The sequence below is a fragment of the Oryctolagus cuniculus genome, chromosome 2 (assembly GCF_964237555.1).
Source record: "Oryctolagus cuniculus chromosome 2, mOryCun1.1, whole genome shotgun sequence".
NCBI lineage: Eukaryota > Metazoa > Chordata > Mammalia > Lagomorpha > Leporidae > Oryctolagus > Oryctolagus cuniculus.
The window spans coordinates 129,821,072-129,840,159 of record NC_091433.1 but is presented as its reverse complement, the minus strand read 5'-3'; the positions used below and the strand labels follow the sequence as shown (position 1 = coordinate 129,840,159).

Sequence of the window (19,088 nt, the reverse complement as noted above, 5' to 3'; positions counted from 1 at the left end):
GGCCATCTGTGGAGTGAACCAGTGGATGGAAGACCTCTCTCTCTCTCTCTCTTTGCTTCTCTGTAATTCTTTCAGATAAATAAAATAATATATTTATGTAAGGTAGTCTCCCCTCAGAATCTGCGGGAGTGTGGTTCCCACACTAAAATCCTAGGATGCTCAGAAACCTCCCACGACAGGGCAGCATCTGCATATCCCACACACTCTCAGTCATGTCTGGATTGCTTGTGAACACTTTCTACAGCACGGATGCCAGGTAAATGGCTGTTACTCCACATTGCTTAGCGAATAAGGCCCCAAAAGAATCTGTACACATTCAGTATAAATGCAATTTTTAAAAATATTCTTGATCCACAACTGGTTAAATCTATGGCTATGAAACTCATGGGTATGGAAGGCCAGCGGTACTCACAGAATTTCAACATTTTAACAACACTGGCAGATATTTACCCCCTAAAGTGCCAACAACTACAGTAATTGATGGGGGGTTGGAGGGGAGGATAGAATATGATTTTAAGACCTTAAAAGCTGCAGAAGGTGTGGGCTTTTAGCCTAGTGTTAAGATGCCCACATCCCACACCAGAGTACCTAGGTTCAATTCCCAGCTCCAGCTTGAGTTCAGCTTCCTGCCAGTGCAGACCCAGGGAGGCAGCAGGCGATAGCTCAAGGATTCAGGTTGCTGCCACCAACATGAGAGACTTGAATTGAGTCCCTGGCTCTGGCTCAGACCAGTCCTGGCCATTGTAGACATTTAGGGGAGTGAGCCAGTAGATGAGAGCTTATACTTGCTCTCTCTGCCTCTCAAATAAAAAAAATTTAAAAAAAGATTTCTGTAAGAATATTTAATACTCATTGGAGCATTATTTAGATAGCTCCAAGTTGCAAATAATTCAATAGCAAAATGAAAAGTAAATTGTAGTATATCCATACAAGGGGATATTATATAGCAAAAAAAGGAAACTGAAGGGGCCAGCACTGTGATGTAGTGGGTAAAGCTACTGCCTGTAGTGCCAGCATCCCATATGGGCACTGGTTTGAATCTAGGATGCTCCACTTCCAATCCAGCCTCCTGCTAATGGGCCTGAGAAAACAAAAAATGATGGTCCAAGAAGATGCTCCTGGCCCAGCCCTGGTCATTGTGGCCATTTAGGAGAGAACCAGCAGATGGAAGACCGACCCCTCCCTCCCTCCCTCTCCCTACCCCCTGAGTGTGTGTGCATGACTCCCTTTCTCTAATTCTGCCTTTCAAATAAATAAATGTTTTTTAAAAAGGGAAACCGAATACATGTTACAACATGGATGAATCTCACAGAAATAATGTGGCAGAATCTTTTCCAAACTTGGGCATCCCAATATTCTTGTCTGTCATGCTCTTCTAGAATCTTCCCCCATCTCTGTCTAAGGTAGTCTATACCCCTCCCCTTGATTCCAAGAAGACCTCTGGGGCTAGATCATTCAGACATCTTGCACTTCCTCCTTGTTCTCGGATGGCCCCTCCCTTGGGACCCAGCCACCATGCTGTCAGGAAGCCCAAGAGGCTCAGGAAAATCCATGTGCACAGGAACCGAGGCCCCGGCCCACAGCCAAAGCCAGGGCACCAGCTGACAGCCGGCACCATCCAGCCCACCGTGCAACCGAGCCATTGTGAGTGGACCTTCCAGTCCCCACCCAGTCACACGACCGCAGCCAGTGCCACAGGGAGCAGACAGAAACCAGCCCCTTGAGGCCTTAAATTGAAGATCAGTAAGCAAAATCATTGTTTTAAACCATGAAATTTTGGGGTGAATTGTTAAATAGCAATAGAAGGATGATGCACATAAAAAGATAAGTGAAAGAAGGCAGACACAAAAGTTCATATATAAAAAGCTCAAAAGCAGATAAAACTAATCTACAGTGGTGACGGATCATGAGAGTGGTACACGGTGGGGGTGGGATAGGGTTACCAACTGGGGGAAAACACTGGGGCCTCTCTGGGTCTTGATTTGAGTGGTGGTTTTGTGGGCATAGGTGTGTAAACAATCCTTAAACCATACACTTTGGAGCCATGCACTTTGTCTTTCATATGGGATACTTCAAAACACTAACAATAAACAGACCACAGTGGAAGAAGACAGCATATGTGGAAGACCATGTTGGGCCGGCGCCACGGCTCAATAGGCTAATCCTCCACCTTGCGGTGCCGGCACACCGGGTTCTAATCCTGGTTGGGGCGCCGGGTTCTGTCCCGGTTGCCCCTCTTCCAGGCCAGCTCTCTGCTGTGGCCAGGGAGTGCAGTGGAGGATGGCCCAAGTGCTTGGGCCCTGTACCCAGTGGGAGACCAGGATAAGCACCTGGCTCCTGCCTTCGGAGCAGCGCAGGGCTCCCTCAGCGCGCTGGCCGCGGCGGCCATTGGAGGGTGAACCAACGGCAAAGGAAGACCTTTCTCTCTGTCGCTCTCTCTCTCACTGTCCACTCTACCTGTCAAAAAAAAAAAAAAAAAAAAAGACCATGTTGCACGCTGACATCCCGAAGAGGACATTGATTCAAGTCCTGGCTGCTCTACTTCTGATCCAGCTCTCTGCTAATGCACCTGAGAAAGCAGCAGAGGATGGCCCAAGTGGTTTGGGGCCCTGCCATGCATGTGGGAGACCCTGATGGAGCTCCAGGCCCCTAGTTTCAGACTAGCACAACTCTGGCCCTTGTGACCATTTGGGGAATGAACCAGCAGATGGAAGATCTGAAGTTCAGTCTCTCTGTCTCTCCCTCTCTCTCTGTCACTCTGCCTTTCAAATAAATAAAATAAGTTTTGGAAGAAAGTAAGGGACCAAGATGGCGCCGAAGGCGAAGAAGGAAGCTCCTGCCCCTCCTAAAGTCGAAGCCAAAGCGAAGGCCTTGAAGGCCAAGAAGGCAGTGCTGAAAGGCATCGCAGACACAAGAAGATCCGCACGTCCCCCACCTTCCGGCGGCCCAAGATACTACGCCTCCGACGGCAGCCCAAATACCCTCGGAAGAGCGCCCCCAGGAGAAACAAGCTTGACCACTATGCCATCATCAAGTTCCCCCTGACCACGGAGTCGGCCATGAAGAAGATAGAAGACAACAACACACTGGTGTTCATTGTGGATGTCAAGGCCAACAAGCACCAGATCAAACAAGCTGTGAAGAAACTCTATGACATTGATGTGGCCAAAGTCAACACCCTGATCAGACCTGACGGAGAGAAGAAGGCGTATGTGCGGCTGGCTCCGGACTATGATGCTCTGGACGTTGCCAACAAAATTGGGATCATCTGAACGGAGTCCAGCTGGCTAATTCTAAATATATGTTTTTTCACCATAAAAAAAAAAAAAAAAAAAAAGAAAGTAAGGGAAGGAGGGAGAGAGGGAGAAGGAGAAAGGGAAGGGAAAAGGGAAAGAGGGGGGGGGGAGAAGGGAGGGGAGGCAGGATGGAAGCAAGCCACCCAGGGAAGCTGCTCTGCCCGCTTCTGCCCTAGAGGGAAGGCTGGCTAGGAACAGGAGCGCAGACAGGTCAGTAAAAGCTCCTTGCAGGAGGCAGCACCCAGAAGAGCACCTCATAGGGCAGAGATGGGGCTGCTGAGCAGCTGACAGTGGGAAGTGAACCCCCATCTCTCCTGCTGTCACAGAAGTAGCTACCAAGTGGACAAGCCAGCCAGGCCCTGACCATCAGGCCCGTGTGTGCAGCACCTGTGGGCAGCACAGGCCTAACTCCGACTTGGCTCACAACAGAACTGTGGGCAGTCAGGGGGCCAGGAACCCTTCCCTTACGTGGAGTGGCCTGAGGGTTGCAACGTACTGTCCCTCCCTTCAGTTATGTGGATCTCAGTTCCCCAAATCTGTTCATTTCCAAAGTAGGGATGTCTTTGTGGTTATTTGTTGATTGTTTTTGTTTTCCGATGATCCAAGTAATCCATGCTGTTTAAAGAAAATGTTGGAAAAAATTGAAAACCACATACACACAAAATTCTAAACCCTCTGTAAACATGCCACCAAGATAACTATTGTGAATAAGAGGACGATTTTCTCTCTAGACTTAACACACTGGTTTTTCAACAAAATTGGGTCATGCCGATTGTCTGCTATAACTTGCTCAAGGTCACACAAAGAGGAAGTGGGTGATTTTGCATCTGAACCCACAGTTTAGCTGGACCTTGCTCTACACAACCAGAGAGCTGCTTGCTGCTGCAGCAAGACCCCCACCCCCCCACCCCCGCCCAGGCCTGCTTCCTGCCGCCGCCTGGGCCTCTGCGGGCCCCAGACAATGGATGCTCCACTTCCCAGCACTCAGTGGTGAATGGCCCCATGTCCTCATTATTTCTCCCACTCCAGGGATTCTCCTGAGTTCCTATAACAACCTGGCCAGATTCCATCCCATTTGACACAGCCATCAAAGGGAGCCCTCCCGCCAAAAGAGTGAATCCCAAAGAGCCTTGATCTTGGCAAAGGGCGCAGGGTGGGAGAGATGCAAATCCTAAGTTCCGAAAGACAAGGGTGAGGACCAGCACTGAAGGCAGCCAAACTGGCTTCTCTGTCCCTGGTGCTCCAGGCTGACCTCGGCCACACTAAGCCCCTGTCAGGGCTGAGGGGCTGGGTTCCAGGCCCTGGGGGACAAGCTTCCTGCCTTGCCAGGTCCCTGCGGCCGGGCTGTCTGGGGGCTGCTGTCCCCACTGCGGAGAAGGGGCCATTTCACGAAGACACAGGGGAGAGGAGGAGGGTCTCCTGGCTTTCAACCCTCCTCTCACACTGCTGTATTGTGAGGCTTGGCAGGAGGACGCGGACATGTAAGGGGTGGGCAAAGCTGGCAGGTGGGCAGCCGGGTGAGCCTGGCAGGAAGTCTTTTCAACCTGGAACAAGCAGGCAGCCAGCCCCTGAATGCAAACACCCGGACGCAAGGCTGCTGCCCCTCTCTAAAGCCCTGGGCTGGCGGAGAGGCAGCTGTTGTCACCCACTCTAGAACCCCACCTCCATCACGTGCCTGTCTGCCGCTGGCCAGCCAGCCACAAGAATCTCTCCATGAAATCCACAGCAACGTGGTCTGCAGAAGGTCCCTCTGGAAACGCAGGCATCCTGAGGTCTGTCCCAGAAGCAGAGCATTTGAACAGAGGGCAGTCCCTGCTGGGTCCATCCCCCAAGGCCCTGAGGGGCAGGGTAGGAAGCAACAGTGCAGACAGCAGGACGCCCGATGGCAAAGCACAGGGATGCAGGGACTAGAAGGAAAGGGCACAGAAAGGAAGGGCGGGGGTGGCACTGTGGTGCAGTGGGTAAAGCTGCCACCTGCAGCCCTGACATCCTGTAGGTGCTCCAGTTCTAGTCCCAGCTGCTCTGCTTTCAATCCGGCTCCATGCTAATGCGCCTGGGAAAGCAGCAGAAGATGGCTCAAGGGAGGGTGTCACGAGGATCTAAATAATGTATTACGACACTTGGTAATATCTTTTTTTTTAATTAAAAAAATTTTTTTTTTATTTTTTGACAGGCAGAGTGGACAGTGAGAGAGAGAGACAGAGAGAAAGGTCTTCCTTTGCCATTGGTTCATCCTTCAATGGCCGCTGCGGCTGGCACGCTGTGGCCAGTGCACCGCGCTGATCTGATGGCAGGAGCCAGGTACTTCTCCTGGTCTCCCATGGGGTGCAGGGCCCAAGTACTCAGGCCATCCTCCACTGCACTCCCTGGCCACAGCAAAGAGCTGGCTTGGAAGAGGAGCAACCGGGACAGAATCTGGCGCCCCGACCGGGACTAGAACCCGGTGTGCCGGCACCGCAAGGCGGAGGATTAGCCTAGTGAGCCGTGGCGCCGGCCGACACTTGGTAATATCTTAACATGGCAGCAGTACCTGGCCAAGAGGTGAGCAGTGCCCAGAGATATTTCATTCCCTGCTGCTAGAGTCTCACCCTCCTCGTAGGGGTGTCTGCCTGTCCCCCACTCCCAACCCTGCCCATGCTGTCTTCACCAGGATGCTCTATCTCCCTTCTCCCCAGCTACCCCACCCCTCAAGCTCAGTGCCACCTTCTTCAGAAATCTTCCAGAAACCTTCCCTCCCCTGTCCAGATAGCCAGAGAAGATTTGGTCTGTACCTTGCTGAGGTCCCTGGCCACTCACTTCCCATGCACCCCCCTCCCCCTTTCTATGAGAGATGACAAAGTGCAGGGAACCACTGGTTTAGGAATCTTCGCGATTACAGGCCTCGTCCCTCACCTCCCAGCCCATCTTCAACACAGGACCGTGCACAATGGGCATTTAGCAGAAATCAGTGCAGGGGGCTGCTGGAGAGAGAAGGGAAGGGCACGGTCAGGGTCAGAACTCAGGTTCCAGTTCAGCAGACCAGAGTCCCTTGATGATGATGTTGGCTCCACAGAACCCTGGGACTCCAAGAGACACAGGACATGGAGAAGAACACCTCTCTGTGTGTAGATCATAGAACCAACCAGGCCGTCCATTCTCTGGGAAGACCAGAGCCAGAGAATGAAGGGTTCTTCCTTGCCCAAGGTCAGAGTGTGTGGGTGGCACCTACAAGCTTCAGGTCTCCTGACCCTGCCTCTCAGCCATTTTCCTGAGACATTGGCGTGGATGAACTTCCTGTGCTCATGACAGCAACAGTCTCCAAAGAAACCTCAGCAAGGCCTGAGTCAGCACCGCAGCTGTCGGCAGGGGAATTCCAGGTAAGAAAAGGCGAGGGCTTTTGCTCTCATTCAAAGTTGAGCACAGCCTAATACAGAAAAATGGAGAGCGCGTTTACAGGGAGAGGGCAGGACTGAATCACGGGCTCTTCAGGCACACTGGAGAGCTTGGGAATCCCAGAGCTTGGAGACCCAGAAAGGAAACAGGGAAGGGGTGGGGGGAGAGGGAGTGGGCAGTGGGGGGCGCACGATGGTGGGGAGGCCAGCAGGGACTGCTCCGTCACTGACTGCTCACCTGTGTCAGCCCTGCACTGCCCGCGGCATCCTACCACAGCTTTTGTTGTTGCTTTACAGATTTATTTATTTATTTAGAAAGTCAGACTTACAGAGAGAGAGAGGGAGACACACACACAAGAGAGAGAGAGAGAGAGAGAGAGAGAGAAACACAGAGAGAGAGATCTCCCATCTGCTGGTTCACTCCCTGAATGGCCAGGGCTAGGCAAGGCCAAAGCCAGGATCCATGAGTTTCATCCGGGTCTCCCACATGGATGGCAGTGCCCAAGCACTTGGGCCATCCTCCACTCTTTTTCCAGGGCCATTAGCAAGCAGATGGATCAGACATGGACAGCTGGAACATGAACCAGTGCCCATATGGGATGCCAGTATCACAGGTGGTGGCTTTATCTGCTAAACCACAACTCTGGCCCCAAAACTTAACTTGAAAAAAATTACAAAGACTAGCAAATGAATGGAAAAGTAAAAAATGTATGAAAGGTCTTCAAAAAGTTCATGGAAAATATATCTTATGAAAAAGTTATACATGGATTTCAAAAGGTTTTTGCACCAAAATAAGTATGTATATGTATATGTATATGTATATGTATATGTATATGTATATGTATATATTGACAGGCAGTTAGACAGTGAGAGAGAGAGACAGAGAAAAGTCTTCCTTCCATTGGTTCACTACCCAAATGGCTGCTACGGCCGGCACGCTGTGCCAATCCGACGCTAGGAGCCAGGTGCTTCCTCCTGGTCTCCCATGCAGGTGCAGGGCCCAAGCACCTGGGCCATCCTCCACTGCCTTCCCGGGCTACAGCAGAGAGCTGGACTGGAAGAGGAGCAACCGGGACAGAATCCAGTGCCCCAACCAGGACTAGAACACGGGGTGCCAGCACCGCAGGCGGAGGATTAGCCAAGTGAGCCATGGCGCAGGCCAATAAATATATGTTTTAGTGTCATCTTCCATGAACTTTCTGAAGCCCCTCAAATGTTCCATGTTGTAAGTATGCCAAAAATGTATGCAGGTAGACAAGGATTTGAAGTGTACAACAGTATTGACATTTGATATTTTAAAATTTATTCTATTATAACATATCAATTTCTTTCTCCTTCCTTCCTTCCTTCTTTTTCTTTTTCTTTCTTTCTTTTTTTTTTTTTTTTTTTTTTACTTGAAAGGCAGAGGGAGAAAGATCTTCCATCTGCTGGTTCATTCTCCAAAAGCCCATAAAAGCTGGGGCTGGGTCAGGCCAAAGCCAGGAGCCAGGAACCCCATCTGAGTTTCCCATGTGTGTGGCAGGCACCCAAGCACCTGAGCCATCAACTGCTGTCTCCCACGGTGTGCATTAGCAGGAAGCCGGATTAGAAGCAGAGGCAAGACTTGAACTAGGGACTCTGCCAGTGGATGTGGGCATCTCAGGCAGCAACTTGCCCTGCTGAGCCACAACTCCTGCTCAGGTTTTGATTAAAAATTCAAGATCTTTAAATTAGAGGATCTGATGCTGTCTATGATGCATTTAAAGGAACATACTCATTTACTTCTTTTGGGAATATAAGCTGATAAAATACTGGTACATAACCAAGGATATCAAAGATCTCTATGATGAGAATTACAAAATATTAAAGAAAGAAACAGAAGATGATACAAAAATTATGGAAAAATCTTCCATGTTCATGGATTGGAAGCATTAATATCATTAAATGTACATACTACTGAGAGCAATTTACAGATTCAATGCCATACCAATCAAAATACCAAGAACATTCTTCTGAGATCTAGAAAAAATGATGATCGAATTCACATGGAAACACAGAAGATCCCAAATAGCTAAAGCAATCTAATACAACAAAAACAAATCTGGAGGCATCACAATACCAGATTTCAAGACCTACTACAGAGCAGTTATAATCCAAATCCAAACAGCCTGGTATTGCTGCAAAAATGATGGATAGACCAATGGAACAGAATAGAAACACCAGAAATCAATCCAAGCATCTACAACAAACTTACCTTTGACAAAGGAGCTAAAATCAATCCCTGGAGCAAGGACAGTCTCCTCAAAAAATGGTGCTGGGAAAACTGGATCTCCACATGTAGAAGTATGAAGCAAAACCCCTACCTTACACTTTACACAAAAATCCACTCAAAATAGATTAAAAACTTTGGAGAAGAATGTTAAGAACATTGAAGAAACCCCATAAGACATTGGCATAGGCAAAGAGTTCTTGGAAAAGACCCCAGAGGCACAGGCAATCAAAGTCAAAATTGACAAATGAGTTTACATCAAGCTGAGAAGCTTCTGCACTGCAAAACAAACACTCAGCAAAATGAAGAGGCAACTGACACAATGGGAGAAATTATTTGCAAACTATGAAACTGAAAAAGGATTGATAACCTGATTATGGGGCTAGCTCTGTGGTATAGTGGGTAAAGCCACCACATGCAATGCAGGCATCCCATTTGGCTACCAATTTGAGTCCCGGCTACTCCACTTCTGATCTAGCTCTCTGCTATGGCCTGGGAAAGCAGAAGAAAATGGCCCAAGTCCTTGGGCCCCTGCTATCCACATTGGAGACCTGGAAGAAGCTCCTGGCTCCTGGCTTTGGATGGGCACAGCTCTGGCTGTTGTGGCCATGTGGGGAGTGAACCAGTGGATGGAAGAACTCTCTCTCTCTCTCTCTCTCTCTCTGCCTCTCTGTAACTCTGACTTTCAAACAAATTAATAAATATTTTAAAAACCTGAATATATAAAGAGATCAAGAAACTCAACAACAACTATACAAACAACCCAGTTAAGAAATGGTCAAAGGACTTAAAGGGCATTTGTCAAAAGAGGAAATCCAAATGGCCAATAAACACATGAAAAATGCTCAGGATCACTAGCTATTAGGGAAATGCAAATCAAAACCACAATGAAGTCTCACCTCACCCCATTAGAATGTCCTTCATACAGAAATCAACAAACAACAAATGTTGGCGAGGATTGGGGGGGGGGGGTACCCTAATCCACTGTTAATGGGAATGTAAACTGGTACAGCCACTATGGAAGACAGTATGGAGACACCTCAGAAATCTGAATATAGACCTACCATATGACCCAGCCATCCCACCCCTGGGAATTTACCCAAGGGAATGAAATTAGCACAGGAAAGGGTTATCTGTACTCCCATGTTTATTGCAGCTCTATTTACAATAGCTAAGATACAGAATCAACTCAAATGTCCATCAACTGAAGCTTGGAAAAAGAAATTATGTGATATGTATACTATGGAATATTACACAGTAGTAAAAAATGAAATCTTGTTGTTTGAAACAAAACAGATAAAATTGGAAAACATAATACTTAATGAAATAAGCCAGTCCCCAAAGGACAAATACCAAATATTCTCCCTGATCTGTGATAACTAATAGAGCACCTAAAAAGTAATCTATAGAAGTGAAATTGATACTTTGAGATGTGATAACCTTGAACAGCCCTTCTCTCAACTGTTGAGGAACAGTTTCTTTTTCATATTATTTGTTGAACTCTTTACTTAGTATAGAGTTAATCGTATCTGTATAGTTAATTGAAAATAAATCTTAATAAAAAATAAGAATGAGAATAGAGAGGGAGGAGAAAGCAGGTTGGGAGGACAGGTACAGTGGGAAGAATCACTGTGTTCCTAAAGTTGTACTTATGAAATTTATAAAGTTTGTTATTTCTTAAATAAAAATTTTCTGGGGAAAAAATCTTGGCACAGGTTGGTACAATATGCAGGGCAATTTGGCAATGTACATCAAAAGCCTTAAAAATCTGTCATCTAGGGGCCAGTGTGATGGCACAGCGAGTTAAAACCCCAGTCTGCAGTGCTGGCATCCCATATGGGCACTGGTTCAAGTCCTGGCTGCTCCATTTCTGATCCATCTCCCTGCTAATGATGCACCTGGCAAAGCAGTAGAGGATGGCTCAAGTCCTTGGGCCACTGCATCCATGTGGGAGACCTGGAAGAAGCTCCTGGCTCCTGGCTCCAGATGGGTTCAGCTCTAGCCATTGCAGCCATTTGGGGAGTGAACAAGCAAATGGAAGACCTCTGTGTCTCTTCTTCTCCCTGTAACTCTGCCTTTCAAATAAATAAAATAAACCTTTAAAAAAAATCTGTCATCTAGAAATTCCACTTCTAGGAATTTATCCAAAGGGGGAAAAAGACAAATACTGTGCAATTTATGTATAAATACATTACTGCAATATTATTTATGATAATAAATAATACTTACAGTATGATTTCAGACTTCCTTCCTTCCATCCATCCATCTTTTCTTTTTTCCTCATTTGGAAGGTACAGATGGAGAGAACTTCCATCTGCTGGTTCACTCCCCAAATTCCTGCAACAGCCTGGGCTGGGTCAAAGCCAACCCTAGTCCCCCACATGGCTGGCTGGGCCCCAAGTGCTCGAGCCAGCGCCTGTTGCCTCCCAGGGTGCACATAAGCAGCAAGCTGGATTGGAATACCCAAGACTCAACCCAGGCACTCTGATACGGGCTGGCGTCCCAATCATGACTTAACCATGGCAGCCCCTTGCACACTTTTTCACAATTAAAGACCTGAAGCCACCTGAAGGCCAATAATAAAGAAAATTATTAAATAAATTATAGAATAGCCATGTGATGGATTACTATACAGTTATGAAACAAGTTTTTTTTTTAGCTTTATAAAACTTTTTTTTGATAGGCAGAGTTAGACAGTGAAAGAGACAGAAAGGTCTTCCTTCTGTTGGTTCACCCCCCCAAATGGCCGCTATGGCCAGCGTGCTGCCCTGATCTGAAGCCAGGAGCCAGGTGCTTCCTCCTGGTCTCCCATGCGGGTGCAGGGCCCAAGCACTTGGGCCATTCTCTACTGCCTTCCAGGGCCACAGCAGAGAGCTGGACTGGAAGAGGAGCAACCGGGACAGAATCCGGCGCCCCAACCTGGACTAGAACTGAGGTGCCAGCGCCACAGGCGGAGGATTAGTCAAGTGAGCCGCGGCACCGGCCTATAAAACATTTTTATTTATTTGAAAGTCAGGGAGACAGTAAGAGAAAGTGAGAACTCCCATCTATTGGTTCACCCTCAAATGCCTACAACCACCAGAGCCAGATCAGACTGAAGCTGGGAGCTGAGAACTCAATCGAAGTCTCTCACATGGGTGGCAGGACCCAACCACTTGAATCGTCACCTGCTCCCACCTGGGTGTGCATTAGAGAGAAACTGGAATAAAGAGTAGAGCCAGGGCTTGAACCCAGGTATGCCAATATGGGGTGTGGGTGTCCGAAGCAGAGTCTTAACCTGTAGGCCAAAGGTCCACCACCTATGAAATACATTTTAAAACATTTAATGGCAAGGAAAATTGTTCATGATTTGCTTTATGCAGAGATATATGACTATACAGATATATATATATGTAGATACATATTATATAAACAATCCCATTTTTGTACAACTTGTATCCACACACCAAAACATTAATGACTGTTTCCAGCGGGTGGGATTCTTGAGTTTTCATTTCCTTCTTTAGATGGGATGCCAACCAGAGTCCACGTCCTGGCAGTCTCCTTCATGTCAGTGATGCTGAGTTGGGTCACCTGGTCAAAGGTATCATCTACACTCTGCTGTACCTCTTCCTCCATGTAATTGCTAAGTAAAAAGCCTATCAGCTGATACTTCGAGGGCAAATAACCTGTTTCTAAACCACCTTCTGCTTTATGGAGATCCCAGTCGGATCCAGCGACTTCCCGAGAGTTACAGCACTTACCAGTGGGCAATCTTCTGCAGGGGACGACTCCACTCCCTCATTTTTAGTATTACCAGGGACCCATGCATTTTCTTTTTGATGTGACACGTTAGACTCCATTGCTGTTTTTCTTCTTACTGCTCAGATAGTCCCAAATGTGGCTGGTGGGTTTCCTTTCAAGTCAGCTTCTGTTTCCATCATTCTCTGAGCACTTCCTTTTTTCCTACAACGACCCTCCCTGCCCCAACCCTGGTCTCTCTCTGTGGGTGGTGGTACCGAGAAGCTGAGATTCTAGGGCTAAGGATGTTTACTGTTCCTAGGGCCTCATTATTGCTAGGACCTGTGAGTGAACAGGGCCAGCGAGTTATGAAACAGAGATACACATGTGTGTGTGTGGTGCGCGTGCGTGCACGTGTCACTCCTGAGTCCATGCTGACACTGGCCATCCACCTATAACATTGCCCAGTTCTTTCCCCCTCCTCCTTATCTGTATCCCGCACTGCCACAGCAAGAACCCAGGTTCTGGACCTCAGCATCACTGCTGTTCTATCCTACAGCACTCAGAATAGGCTCAGAGCAACCCCCACCCACCCACCCACCCATGGCAGGGCGGAGTTGGTTTTGCCATTACTACTTCAGGTAGCATTCTGTATGCTCCAGGGTGATGACTGGTCAGCGGTTCATTCCCTTAAGTAAGCACTGAATTCGGCCCACAAGTAAGAGCAACTCAGCCGTCACGTGGCATGGCCTTGCCCTTAGCGGGGCTCACTCCATGGCCTTGCTTCCAAGGCTTCTGCAAGCTGCTGGTGGTTCCCGTTCCTTAGGCCTGGGGCTGGACACACTTCGCCCGCTCCCTAAAGATCCCCTGCAAATAACCTACTCTTCCTGAGATTTCTTTTTTTTTCTTTTGACAGGCAGAGTGGACAGTGAGAGAGAGAGACAGAGAGAAAGGTCTTCCTTTTCCATTGGTTCACCCTCCAATGGCAGCTGTGGCCGGTGCACCACACTGATCCGAAGCCAGGAGCCAAGCGCTTCTCCTGGTCTTCCACGCAGGTGCAGAGCCCAAGCACTTGGGCCATCCTCCACTGCCCTCCCAGGCCACAGCAGACCGAGCTGGACTGGAAGAGGAGCAACCGAGACAGAATCCGGCACCCCGACTGGGACTAGAACCCAGGGTACCGGTGCCGCAGGTGGAGGATTAGCCTAGTGAGCCGCGGCGCCGGCCTCTTCCTGAGATTTCATGACCCAGGCAGGCTGTGCTGACAACCTCCCAGGAATGACGTGGCAGGGACAGTGTAAATTCACAAGAAAATTCACAAGCACAGGAGGCATCAAAAGAGCCCCCCGCCAGCCCCCAACGTGGCTCTGCCTTCCCTCACCCCAGTTTCAGGGCTCCCTCCTCCCCACTGTTTTTCCTCTTCTTCCTTCCCTTTTCTCTCTCCTTGTAGGATCAAAAACCTAAGTTCTTTGTCCTCTGTCAAACAGAGCGGCCTCCTCCTCCTCAGAAGCCTTGTTCAAGGCAATCTTAGAACAAAGGCGGCCTTCTTCCTAAGAGAAATTACAGCGAATCACATCTCCGCCTCATTACACATACAAGGGTTGGAATCCTTTTCAAGCTTGGTCAGTTATAAATCACAAACAAGTAGCTGCAAAACGCGCTCAAGATGAGGCTGTGCAGTCAGCCGGGCCCCTGCTAACGGGGTCATTATGTGGTGCATGCTGGCCAGTCTTTCCACCATAGGCACCTCCTCATGTCCACCACCTTCCCACCCTAGAGATAGGCCTGTCCACAGCTCCTCCAAGTGGGTAGCTGCCACCCCACACTGCCTCCCTTCCTATGCCAGCCAATGGTCCTGGGAGAGAAACAGGGCTTCAGAGACATGTAGTAGGGTCCGAGGACCTGAGCCCAGCCATCCAGGAGCCTGACCCACCAGGAGCGCCCAGCTCAGATGACAAGCTCGCTGTCCTTGTGCCTATGTTTTCTCATTGCATGATGCAGATGACCTTGCTAACACCTGCTGGCCTGGAGGTCCTGCTCAGAGCCCTTCCACAGATTTCCAGGCCTAGAAGTTCTGGGGGCGGGAACTTTCCAAAACACCGGAAGCAGTCTAGAAACTACCCCCACTGGGGTACAGCAGGACAGAGAGCTCCCTCTAGGGTGCCTATCGGAATCTCTGATAAGGAGGAGGAAGACGTGAAACTTGAAACTATTCTAAAACTGCTATTGCCTTGGTTATTTCTTAGTCAGAAATATTGAAGTTGCTTTGACATTTCAATCAATAGTTTTTAAAAAGGTATGAGGTTATTTTTTTAATCTACTGCAGGATAAACAGATCCCAAATGAGTTAGTGATATATAAGAATGATGGGGTCAGGGCCAGCGTCATGGCACAGCAGGTTATGCCACTGCCTGTGACATATGCATCCCTTATGAGCACTGGATGCTCACATGAGTCTTGGATGCTCCACTTCCAATCCAGCCCCCTGCTAATGTGCCTGGGAAAAGCAGCAGAAGATGGCCCAAGTACTGTCACCCATGTGGGAGACCAGGTGGAGCTCCAGGTTCCTGGATTCGGCCTGGCCCACTGCAAGCCATTTGTAGCCATCTAGGGAGGGAGCCAGCAGATGGAAGCTCTCTCTCTCTCTCTCTCTCTCTCTCTCCCCTTATGTCTCTGTCATTCTGCCTTTCAAATAAAATAAAATAAATATGCAGGAGTTAAAGAAGGGGGATGTGGAACAAGGAAGAGTAATAAAGCGAAATGGTCTGGGAATGGACAGAGGATGGACTGGCAGAAGGGAGAGGAAGAATTCCAGGTATGGGTGGCACCATGCCCTGTAGTTGCTGCCTTATCCCCCAAGCCCTAGAGCCCCTCCCAAGCCTACAGGCACCCCCCCCCAGCATTTCTCAATCTGCTGCAGGGCCCACCTGAGCACCTCCCTCAGCGCCAGCCTCTGCTGACCCCTTGCCAAGCAGGTGGCATTTACGTTGGATTTTAGAGCTGCAACTGTATCTAGCTTTGCATGGTTCTGGAACTTTCTAGACTGCCACATTACCTAAGCTTAGGAGGTAGTTTCTCTAGTTTGATGCTTTTTCAAGGTTTTATGTAATTGCACTGATTCCTCCTTCAGGAGAATCCCAACAGAGCCCTAGACACAGCAGCCCCGCCCTCAGGAGGTGCGAGGCTCGAGGGGCAGAGCAGTCCCCTGTCCTTGCTGCCATGTACCAGGAAGCCATACCTGGGCCCCTCAGGGGATTCCCACATTCCAGTGCCTGGGCTGCTCCCCCAGGCACACTGGAGGTGTTCCAGGCCCAGGTGCCCAGCAAGCGTTGTGCTGGTCAACTCAGGGATGAGGAAAGCCAACGGCCAGCCCAGAGAAAGCCTGCAGTGCAGTGCACTCGAGAAGCTGACTCGCAGGCTCGGTGACTTGCCTCACAGTGTACTGGGGCCTAGGGCCAGAGCTCAGGCCTTCTGCCCACTGAGTACTCCTGTGCCAGTTCCCTAAACACAAGGCACCTGAACAGGAATGCCAAGTGGCTCAGAATGAGGGCCTGGAGGTCAGCATGGCTGGGTGCACATCCTGGACCCACCACTGGCCAGTGCCCTGTGCCGGGAGACTTAGCTTCTTTCTGCTGGTTTCCCCATCTGGAAAACGGAACTTATAGTATCATCCACCTCCTAGGGCTACTGGCTACTTGGAATTCATCTGCTGAGCTAATGCATGTAAAATGCTTACAAGTTGCTTTGCTTGCTTGCCTTGTTTAGTCGATATTTACAATTTTATACAAGCATGTATTCTCTACACACATTTGCAAATATGAGTAAAGGCCTAAAAAGACATAGTTCTTAGGATGGTTAAAACTTAAAACTGTTTATATTTAACAACAGCAAGTGTTGGTGAGGAAGTGGAGCAACTGGAACTCCTGCACGTTGCTGATGGGGATAGGAAATGCACAGCCACTTTGAACAGTGGGTGGCCGTTTCTGAACAAGTTCAATACTTTTTTTTTTTTTTTTTTTTGGCCATACTTACCATGAGCCACCAATCCCATTCCTAGTTATTTACTCAAGAGAATTGAAAGCAGACATCCACACAAAGAATGTTCGTAGCAGTTTTTATTCATACTAGCCCCAAACTAAGGAGAGCCCTAGATAAACAAATCCAGGAACATCCTTTCAATGAACCACCACGCGGCAATAAGAAAGGAGGAACTACTGATCTGTGCAGCAAAGGAGATGACTCTCAAAAACACACGGTAAGGGAAAGAAGCCAGGCACAAAAGGCTGCAGGCTCTGGGATTCCCTTTACAGGACACTCTGGAAACAGGAAAGCAATGGAACCAGGAAATAGTCGAGTGGTTGCCAGGGCCTGGGCCTGGGGGAAGCTGACCCTAAAGAGGCATGAGAGAAGATGCCAGGGTGATGGAACCGTGGGACATCTTGACTGTGGTGGGCGCCTGACTATGCTTGTCCCAACTCGGAAGTGCTCACCTAAAACAGGTAAATGATACCTCGATAAACTGCCATGAGCAGTTACTGACAGTTAGCTATGAGTGGAGAGAGCTGGGCGACCAGGATGATTGTAGGATCACTTTTTGTTCTATTGAACTACTTCTGCAGGAATTGTGTAATGGGCATGTAACTTCTGAACTTGGCAATTTCACTAAGTTTTTAAATAGTAATAATGATGATGTCTGTCTTAAAGGGGTGTTGTGAGATTCCAGTGAAATGGTGGAGAAAAGCACAACACAGCACAGCACATGTACAATAGACAGATCGGAAGACAGACAGGTGAGTTCCTCTCACCTCCCACCTCCCCTATCCTATTCACTCCCCCATGCCCACTCTGCCTGGGACACTCAGAAGTGACCAGGTGCAGAGGCCTGGATGCCTTACCTCGGTGACAAAGAGCGTGCGTGGGTCGATGATATCCAGGAAGTGCCTGAAGCGGCCGTAGAAGGATGTCTGCAGAGGGGGTGGGAGAGAGGAGAGGAGATCAGTGGCTGACCCTGCTCCCCAGATCCCTGCTCACAGCCCACCCTTGTGAGTGGGGTCCCCAGGTCCCAGGATGCCCCCTGTGGGTAACAGACGCCAATGGGGGGCCCAGTTTTCCCAGAGCTGAGGGCTTTGAAGAGACTCAGCGAGTGTCCCAGCTTCTCCCCCAGATGCCCCAGAATCTGCACCCTTCAGAAATTCCTAACATCAGCAGGCTTGCAGACTGGAGGGGAGGCCTGGGCCCAGCCCTCTCCCACCTCCCTGCCTTGTGAGGACCTCTTGAGGGAGAGAGGGTCCTGCCTGCCCTGCCAAGGCTCCCCTCCAACATCCAGCTCAGCCCCAGGGGGAAGCTCCCCGCCTGATGGCACCCAGCTTACGGCCCTAGGGCCCACGTTCACCCACAGCCTGGAGTCCCTGCGAGGGGCAGGACAGAGGGGCCAGCTGCCCTCAGCCTTGCCCCAAAGCAGAGGCCCTGGAAAACAGGGCTTTGTGCTAAGCAGGCCACAGGCATTAGAGCACAATGAAAGGAAACCAAGCAACGCCGCTGCTGCTGGGCTTCTGCCCCGGGGACACAGCCAGCCGGGCAGAGCCGAGCTCCAGGGGAGGAGACAGGGTGCCAGGCTCAGGATGAAGGGGAAGGCTGCAAACGCTGGGAGTTCGTGCCTCACTACACTCTGGGCTTGGCCCCAAGTCCCTCCCTGGAGGCCCACAGCTCTCCCAGCACATCCTCCGCACCATGGGGGAAGCAGGAGCCCCACACTCCCTCCCCTGCTCACCGCGACACCGCACCTCTGCAATGGCTCAGGCTCCTTCCCCTTCCCAGTAAAGATCTTGCCCAAGTCATCTCAAAGCCCCGCCCACACCACGCCCCATGCCACCTCCATTTCTCTGGCCCAGCCAGGTGATCCTTCCACAGCCCACATCAAGCTTCAGCACCTGCCTACCCAGAACAGGCACCTCTCTGATCTCTTACGATTCAAATGGCCAAACCATTCCCTCCAGTCAAGAGCCTGTCTATACACGATCCTCACACTGTAGTCCTGGCAAAAGTTCATCTCTAAGAATTTAGCCTAGGGGCTGGTACTGTGGTGCAGCAGGTTAAGCCATCATTTACAACACCAGCATCCCATGTGTGTGCCTGTTCCAGTCCCTGTTGTTCTACTTCCAAGCCAGCTCCCTGCTAATGTGCCTGGGAAAGCAGTGGAAGACGGCCCAAGTCCTTGGGCTCTGTACCCATGTGGGAGACCCGGATAAAGCTCCTGGCTCCTAGCTTCAGCCTGGCTGTTGTGGTCATTTGGGGAGAGAACCAGTGGATGGATGATCTCTCTCCTCTCTCCTCTCTCTTCTCTCTCTCTCTCTCTCTCTGTTTCTCCCTCTCTCCATGTACCTCTTCAAAATAAACAAATTTAGTCTAAAAAAATTTAGTCTAAGGAAGCAATCAGAGATATAGGTGGAGGCA

At 49.5% G+C, this 19,088-nt stretch overlaps 1 protein-coding gene across 3 annotated transcripts in view; it reads right to left on the bottom strand.

Annotated features, from left to right (window-relative positions):
• The window catches only part of SFXN5 (sideroflexin 5), a 122,724-nt gene that overhangs the window by 89,142 nt on the left and 14,494 nt on the right, over window positions 1-19,088 (bottom strand). For all 3 annotated transcript variants that reach the window (XM_002709756.5, XM_017340676.3, XM_051837500.2), the window contains exon 2: window positions 17,531-17,599. In XM_002709756.5, the coding sequence (XP_002709802.1) occupies window positions 17,531-17,599 (69 nt within the window). The remainder of the gene's footprint in view (window positions 1-17,530; window positions 17,600-19,088) is intronic.